This window comes from Austrofundulus limnaeus, unplaced genomic scaffold, assembly GCF_001266775.1.
Source record: "Austrofundulus limnaeus strain Quisiro unplaced genomic scaffold, Austrofundulus_limnaeus-1.0 Scaffold88, whole genome shotgun sequence".
Lineage (NCBI taxonomy): Eukaryota > Metazoa > Chordata > Actinopteri > Cyprinodontiformes > Rivulidae > Austrofundulus > Austrofundulus limnaeus.
In genome coordinates this window covers 414,265-422,976 of record NW_013952490.1, presented here as the reverse complement: position 1 = coordinate 422,976, position 8,712 = coordinate 414,265, and the positions used below count along the sequence as shown (strand labels likewise).

The following is an 8,712-nucleotide window of genomic DNA, read 5'->3' as shown; positions in this document are numbered from 1 at the left end:
GTTGTGTGTGTGTGCATGTTTTTAACAGTGTGCATGTGTGATATCTTAATAGTATGTGTGTGCAACTGCTGTGTTGTGTGTGTGTGCATGTTTTTAACAGTGTGCATGTGTGATATCTTAATAGTATGTGTGTGCAACTGCTGTGTTGTGTGTGTGTGCATGTTTTTAACAGTGTGCATGTGTGATATCTTAATAGTATGTGTGTGCAACTGCTGTGTTGTGTGTGTGTGCATGTTTTTAACAGTGTGCATGTGTGATATCTTAATAGTATGTGTGTGCAACTGCTGTGTTGTGTGTGTGTGCATGTTTTTAACAGTGTGCATGTGTGACATTTTAATAGTATGTGTGTGCAACTGTTGTATAGTGTGCATGCTTTTATTTGTATGCGTGTGTGATATTTTAATAGTATGTATGAGAAAATATAGTCTTGTGAGTGTGTGTGACAGAGTCTATAGTAGTGTGTGAGAGAGAAAAGATAGTTAACGTCCTACAGGGCGCCCCATACAAGACACAGTTTGTGCATTTGCATGTTTTTACAGTTACAGCCCTGAAAAGAAACAGAACATTTAACAAATGAGATGAAATCGTGCCACCTGCAGTGAGCGTTTCGTTTCGTTTGATGACCTCACTCACATTGTTCTACACACTGATAAACCTCTGTCATCTCCTCATATTTAATTTAAGGTTCAAGCTGGTGACCTCAGTCGACCCGCCTGCAGTTAGGAGGCAGGGAGCCTGGGGACAGACGGTTCTTCTGTTCAGCGCTGCTTCTTTTATCACAGATTGATGAGTCACTCCTGTGCAGTGGTGGCTACAAATTCATGCATGTGTTTCATTAAAGAACAACAAGAACAATGAGAAAAGCTAAGCTTTCATGCTAACTTTGATCATTTCCTGTTCTGACGCCTGATTAGTTTCAGCCTGATGCTCTGTGGTGTAATGATTAGCTCTGGTGCCTCACAGAAAGAGCTGCTTGTTCTGGATGGATATTGCACATTGGCCCATGTGACATGTTTCTTTTTTTATCTCCTGCTGTCAATAAAGGTAGACAGTCATGTGATTGATCCTGACTGTCTGTTAGCAAAACGTCTCATAAACCACAGGATGTTTTTTAATAAAACACTTATAAAGTAACCATTGGCTGTAAACAGGGCTTTCAAGTCTCCCACATTGACTGTGAGATGCATTTCATGACATGTACACACCATACTTTGCATTTCGCATGCTAAAACATACACACATGAATGCACGCACACTTTTTGAAAAATAACCATATGCTGTGTGTTTACCAAATGATGTTTCTATCATAGTTTTAAAGAACTCTGTTCTCACGAGGATACGCTGTACGTGTGGCACATCACCTGCAAATGGCTGGATTAGCGTTAAAGGGGCAATATCATGTAAAATAAACTTTTTTCGAGTTTTATATCATGTTATAATGTTATGCTCTCATAAAAAAACATGCCCAAAGCCTTGCCTTGACTCATTCATGCATGTTTGAGAAATCCTGCAGCGTTTTTAGGCAGCCATGCTGAGGAGCAAAACGACAGGTGGGGACCAGAAACGCCCCAGGGACGTGTCTTTAAGCCGAACTTCCTCATCATGGAGCACACCTCCCCACCCTCCACATGACTCCTGCAGGCTCTCGGCAGTAACAAAGCAAACTGAAAGTGAAACTTAACTGTCTGGTGCTCTCAACACTAGTTTTCACTCAGTGAAGCTCTTTTCAGATTCAAAATACCTTTGAGGAAATGTATTTTCAGATGCCAAGTAAACTGCATCATGGCGCATGCCATATATTATATATGTATGTACACACACACACACACACACACACACACACACACACACACACACACACACACACACACACACACACACACACACAATCTTACAATATCTGCCCCTTTCCCCCCCAAGAGTTCATATAACAAAAATCTATATTAAAACAAAAAACAAGAACATCCAAACCCTCTAACAACAATTTGTATAGATACACATTATACCGTTTCACATTTCGTTAACAATCCAACTTTTGATCCTGCATTATTAACATACTTCCCCAAATTATTCCATAGTTTTATTCTTTGAATTAAAGTACAACTCTTTCTCTTAACAAAATTTAGTTGAATGTTTAAAGGTAACGCATTTTTGTGGGCCTTATGCTGTACATAACCAGTAGAATATTACTGTTAGGTTAACGAGGAGGAATGAACCCAAATCCGGACGGAGGTAAAAGTTTAAAGAAAAATATTTATTTTAACAAAAATAAAACATAAAACTGTCAGGGCAGCTAAATAAACAAAACTTAAAGAACGACTGACAAGTAGACAACGAGAAAAACCACAACAGTTGGGGAAACCAAACGAACCAGAGAGTGTGCAGAGGACAAGACCAGTATTTAAACAGACAGAGGGAGAGGGAAAATTACAAACACCTGGAGGGAGAACTGATTGGGGATTGCAGACAGGTGAGGATGGCTTACTGAGAATGACCTAGAAACAAGCTGAGGAGAACTGAAAAGTGGTTACACACAGGGAAAACACAGAACAACAAAACACACATCCTCACAATTATAATCAACCAAATCAAAGAACTTCAATATTTTCAATTTATATAGTAATAAATTTGATGGGTGACGACAATATTTTCCAGTAATAATTCTCACAGCTCTTTTCTGTAATAAAAAAACAGGATTTGTAATTGTCCTACACACTTCCTCCCAGACTTCAACACTGTGAAACCCAACAAGTTAAGTTAACTCAAATGATTTGGGGAAACTGATTGCACAAATCTATTAAGTTTTGTAACTCAAACTATTTGAATTTATTTAATTATGTGATTAGAGTTTAAAGAACTCTAAGCAAGTGTGTTAAGGCAACTCAAATGCTTAAGTTATTGAACAGCAATTTTCCATTATTATGCTGATGACATACTCAGTTATATTTATTCATGAAACCTGATGAATCTAATCAGTTGTTTAAACTACAATCTTGTCTCAAAGACATAAAAACATGGATGACTCTTAATTTTTACTTCTAAACTCAGATAAGACAGAGGTTATGGTTTTTGGACGTGAACAGCTTAGGGACCAAATTTGCAGCCTTTCACCTCCTCTGGATGGCATTAATCTGGCCTCCAGTTCTAATGTAAAGAACCTTGGTGTTATTTTTGATCAGGACATGCCTTTTAACCCCCACATTAAAAATGTTACCAGGACCACCTTCTTCTACCTGCATAATATCACTAAAATTAGAAATATTTTGTCCAAAAAATGACGCAGAAAAACTGATTTATGCATTTATCACGTCTAGACTGGATTACTGTAATTCTTTATTATCTGGGCTCCAAAAAACTCTTTAAGAAGTCTTCAGTTGATCCAAAATGCTGCTGCTAGAGTTTTAATGAGAGTTGTAAGGAGAGATCATATTTCTCCTGTTTTAGCTTCTCTCCACTGGCTCCCTGTCAAATTCAGAATAGAATTTAAAATATTACTCCTAACATACAAAGCTCTCAACAACCAAGCTCCATCATATATTAAACATCTTATTGTTCCATACTTTCCTAACAGAGCTCTTCGCTCTCAGACTGCAGGTTTACTTGTGGTTCCTGGAGTTTCTGAAAGTAGAATGGGAGGCAGAGCTTTCAGTTATCAAGCTCCTCTCTTGTGGAACCAACTTCCAGTTTCTGTCCGTGAGGCTGACACTCTGTCTACTTTTAAGATTAGCTCCACACTGGGGGCAAAACAACTGCTAGCCGACGATGATCACTATTGGTTTTAGCTGTCAACATAACTTGCTAAATCCTAAACGTATGCGTGATATATAATCGGTATGGTTAACACATGCAGTGCTGTAGGGTGCACAAACAGACGAAAGAAGGACAGTAATATCAAGTTTCACAGGTTTCCAGCTGATGAAAGAAGACAAAAGCAGTGGTTAATAGCCATGAATTCAAAATAATCTGTAAGTCCCTGCTACTACAAGCATAGTTAGCATGGAGCACTGAATTAGCGTGGATACATGCTCACCCCAATACACGTCAAATTTTAGAAGGCCATTAAACTGTCTAATATGTGACCCTTTATATCGAACTGAGGATTAAATCTCAAAGTGGTATGTGGAATAAGAAGAAAATAGTGCTTTGATTAAAACATTTTCAATAATTTCATTTGTCAAAATACAACGAATAAATCCAATAAACAATTTTAATGGACTTTTTGAAGTGTAGTCCTAAAAAATTTTGTAAGCACATTTTTAAGTAATGGCAAAACAAGAAAAACAACAACAACACATTTAAAGCCAAAGAAGCCTTAAAACGTTGATATTTCCCCTGCAAGCTAGCAAAGAGTATTTATTTTCAACAGTTAAATCTCAATATTCCAATACTGTTTTGAGTTTCCTCTTTAAAGTGACATCAAAACTTGCTCATTAAAATGACATGAAAAAGGATTCATACCAAACATTACAGTATTACTGTGATCAACAAGACAAATTAAGTCATATCTCTGGAACCGCTCATCATATGAGGATGATCTAGGTATCAAAATATAGGTTTTAAAGTCAAGAATCTGAATATGTAATTAGGTAGTTTGGACCAAATTTGAATTAATCCTCAGTTTGATGTGATTTTTCACACATACATGTGCATCAATGCAAATGTGTACCAAATTGGAGTTAACAGTTGGTGTGTTGTTTATATTCAGGCCAGCCATCTGATGATCCAAAGAACCCGGCCTACATTCCCTCCATATTTAGCTTCACACCACTGGCTAAATTGTCCAGACTTGCTGATGATCGATATGAGAGGTATATGAAGCGTCGGACACTGGGAGCTGTCCCCAAGCCAGTAAATGAAGATGTCCAGCTGCCAGCAGAGTCACCACTGGATCTTCAAAATGAACCATATTGTGACAAAGGTACAATCTGAAAAGACAAAAATCTATATTCCAAAGCGAGAAATATCTGAGCAATAAGTAAATGTATGTGCTATAAACAATATACAATTGTTTTATTTTATTTTAATATTATGTTTTCAGGAACCGATCCAGCTCCCTTAGAGTTACAACTGAATGCTCTAAGAGTCCAGTATACAGAACTGCAAGAAGCACTCAACGGTCTTCAGGCTGAATACAAGCAACTGTTTTCTGAAAACCAGGAACTGAAAGACAGTGTTCAAAAAGGACAAGTCACGTACACAAACTTGGACAATGCGCAGATAAGGACACTTACTGGTCTAAAATCATCTGCCATTTTTCTGTGGGTGTTATCGCTTATTTCAGTGTTTCTAAAACCTGCGGGGAAAATATGCCTGGTCATCAACTTCTTTTGGTGTTAAGGCTTTGTTTGACAAATGCTGACCTAGCCTTTAGGTTTAAAATTTGTCTTACACATGTCTCAAAAATATTTTCAAGATGTCTGCCAATCATTTCTGAAAACCTTAAATTTTTCATTGGGTGGCCCAGTAAAGCAAAGATACTTTAAAACTTAGCTGTTTTCGACATCAATACAAAAAAAGTAGTTATTATTGATTGTACAGAAATATTTATTCAGCGACCAACAAATTTAGATACTCGTCAAACTGCATACTCAAACTACAAAAGCCACAACGCAACCAAGTTTTTAGTTGGCATAACACCGTATGTACAGTAAGCTTTGCTTCACAAGCATGGGGTGGCAGAACATCAGATAAGGACTTAACAATACAGTCTGGCTTTTCAAACAAACTTGAATTTGGAGATTCAGTTGTAGCAGACAGAGGTTTTTTAATATCAGAAGAACTTGCTGTTAATGTGGCCTCATTAGCAATGCCACCTTTTACAGGGGATAAAAAGCAGTTGTCAGAAAAAGAAGTTGAGATTGCAAGAAAGCTCTCCCGAGTACGAATTCATGTTGAACAGGCCATTGGGCGCATGAGAAACTTTCAAATACTAAAACATACAATACTAATATCTCTAATACAATATGCAGATGAAATTGTCACAGTGTGTGCAGCTCTTACAAATCTCATGGGTAGACTTGTTAAACAAAATGCATTAAAGAAAAACAAAGAACACACACCAACACTAAATGTGTTTATCAAGAACCAATTCAGAAAGTGTGATGTTAAAACCACATACATCATATCTATACTTTCATGAACTAGCTATAACTATGTGAATAAGTATCAGAATGCATTGTTTTAAGTTTTGTACAAGTGTTTTTCATGTATTAAATATGGTTGAGAATTGTCAGTTTTTCTTTATATTTTTGTTGTCATTTGCTCAATAAACAGTGCAATAGTTCATTAGTCTGTCATTCTTCTCGTTATTTCAGGAAGAAGAACATTATAAGAAAACTGTAAACATTTGTTGACCAGCTCTTGTACAAAGTGTGTGTTGTCTAAATATGGATCCCCATGGATAATGAATGACTTGGCATTGTAATAATGTTTTATGGTTTGAAACGCTACTGAGCTAAAGTTAAAAATTAAAACTGATCCAGTCATTTAGTGAACACAATTTGAAGTAGAAAGTGGTAACCACAAATCTAACTAAAGGAGGTCAAAACATTTTTATCTTTTTTAACCAAAACATCAACAATTAAACATATTAAGTCTTTATATAATAGGAGGCAAAATAAAAGAATCAAACAATGAGGACAGGACCAAGTAAAACTATTTTGAAATATTAACATAGAGCAGCAGTGACTAAAAATCATTGCCCATATTGCAAGAATGGCTTAATTCCAAAACACACCCCAGTATAAATTTAACTTTAAGTTTTTTTTTGGCTGAACTGATTCATTGTCCTAACTCCTTTTATAAAGTCAAAATAAAATGGGACAAGGACAGATCCTTGAGGGGCACCTGGGTTTTCCAGGGATGAGCTGACATGTTTTTTTTGCAGCGAGTTTTCTGATTTTTTTCCCCCTCACATAAAAATATCTTAAACAATCCAGAGCTTTTTGACCGAGTTTGTTTGTAGCAAAGGTTCATGACCTACAGAACCGCTTCTGGTGTTTTTGGATTGTCTTGACTAGCTGTTTTGTGAAATAATGAGTTTCCAATGATGTTTTAAATTCTCACTTGTTGTTATTTGGGTGTACTCAGAAATCTCCTGAGACACAAAACCAGACAAAACAAAACAAAACAAAACAAAACAAAACAAAACAAAACAAAAAATGCTTTACAAGTAATACATTTGTAAAACTTCAGTTTCTGAACATAAGAAAAGACCAGTTTCAGTGGAAAACTTGTTGCTTTGTCTTTTTAACTGCTAAGAAGCTTTTATTTTATCATTATTATTATTTAAAGATTTATCTAGTTTCAAGGTTTGAATGACTTTGACTGCTTTCACATGCTCATGCCAAGAGCAAACAAAAAACAAAGATAAGAATCAAGTGTGAGAAAGCTGTATCCTCGCACCGTTGCCCAGGAATCAGTGTGGGGCAACATCGCCCTCTACAGGTTCACAATGGTAATAATAAAGACATCATCTCTCTGCAGGTTCCAGCCCAGGTTTGTGTCAGAGTTCCATCCAGAGTAACACAATCAGCAAATCTTCCATGTGAGCTCACTCCCTGTGCTGAGGGGTGCAGCTGAAAGGACAACATATTATTATTTTTACATTATCATGTTGTGTTTTTATGCACATTATCACCAGAATTCTCAAAACACTTTATTTATATTTTTGTTTTCCAAATTTCCACATGAAAAAAATCCTCAGACATAAACATTATGTTTTCCATACATTTTTTGCTTTTAATGTGTAGTGTTTTTACAATGGTTTTCAATACCTAACTATTAAAAAAACACACACAAAAAGCATTTAGTTGTATAAATTGGAGTTTTTAAAGTTATTTCAGCATAAACCCTAATGTCATTTATTTGATTCAATAAAACATATTTGTACAAAGAACCCCGATGCTTCAGTTTAGCTTGCTGTTCTCATGACTTTCACTCATCGCACACATCTTTGCGCTCATCCATAATTATTCTCAAACACAAACAGCTGCATAAAGGAAGTCATAACTGTTGTGAATAATTGATTGTTAGTGAAATTGCAAGCCTCTAAGGTTTCCATCTGATCATTGTTCCCGTTTCAGGTGGATGTGTGGTGGCGCAAAAGTGAACTTCTCAAGCAAGTTCCCCATCATGTACCAACCCCTCGGCACACGTGCATGTTTCATTTCTGTGCACGTAATCGGATGAGGTCCCCTGTAGTGATGCAGAAGATGCAGCTGGGGTGAGATCTATTAAAGTCCACTGCTTTAGTCGTTTGCAGCTCACTTCCCATCTGGATGCTGTGGGGTCTCTCTGCGAGGAGATACAGGACCATGAGAGGAAGATGCCTCAGGACAGTTTGATCCCGTCTGAGAATGACAGTAAGACCATCACTGTGGTTGTACCATTTCTGTAAGAAAACTGCTTTTTTTGTTTTTGCTTTTCACATTACGTTATTTAACACAGGAAGTTTGGTACAAAAACAAAACAAGGTGATTGTTATGGATTATGCTTTAGATTTTACAATATTTATGTTTTTTGTTTATTTTATATTTATAAATCATTTCAGGTTATCTGAATTTTGCCTATTTAAACAAGGTTTCTGTGTTGACTTATTTGAGCTGTGGATGTCATGTGTACAGCGGGTAAAATAAGTATTGAACACATCACCATTTTTCTCAGTAAATATAKTACTAGAGGTGCTAATGACATGAAATTTTCACCAGATGT

At 36.5% G+C, this 8,712-nt stretch overlaps 1 protein-coding gene across 1 annotated transcript in view; it reads left to right on the top strand.

Moving 5' to 3' along the window:
* The first annotated feature begins 8,055 nt into the window (after positions 1-8,055).
* The window catches only part of tmc1 (transmembrane channel-like 1), an 11,794-nt gene continuing 11,137 nt past the window's right edge, over positions 8,056-8,712 (top strand). The window contains exon 1 of the mRNA XM_014012026.1: positions 8,056-8,363. Coding sequence (XP_013867480.1) covers positions 8,327-8,363 — 37 coding nt within the window. The 5' untranslated portion in view covers positions 8,056-8,326. The remainder of the gene's footprint in view (positions 8,364-8,712) is intronic.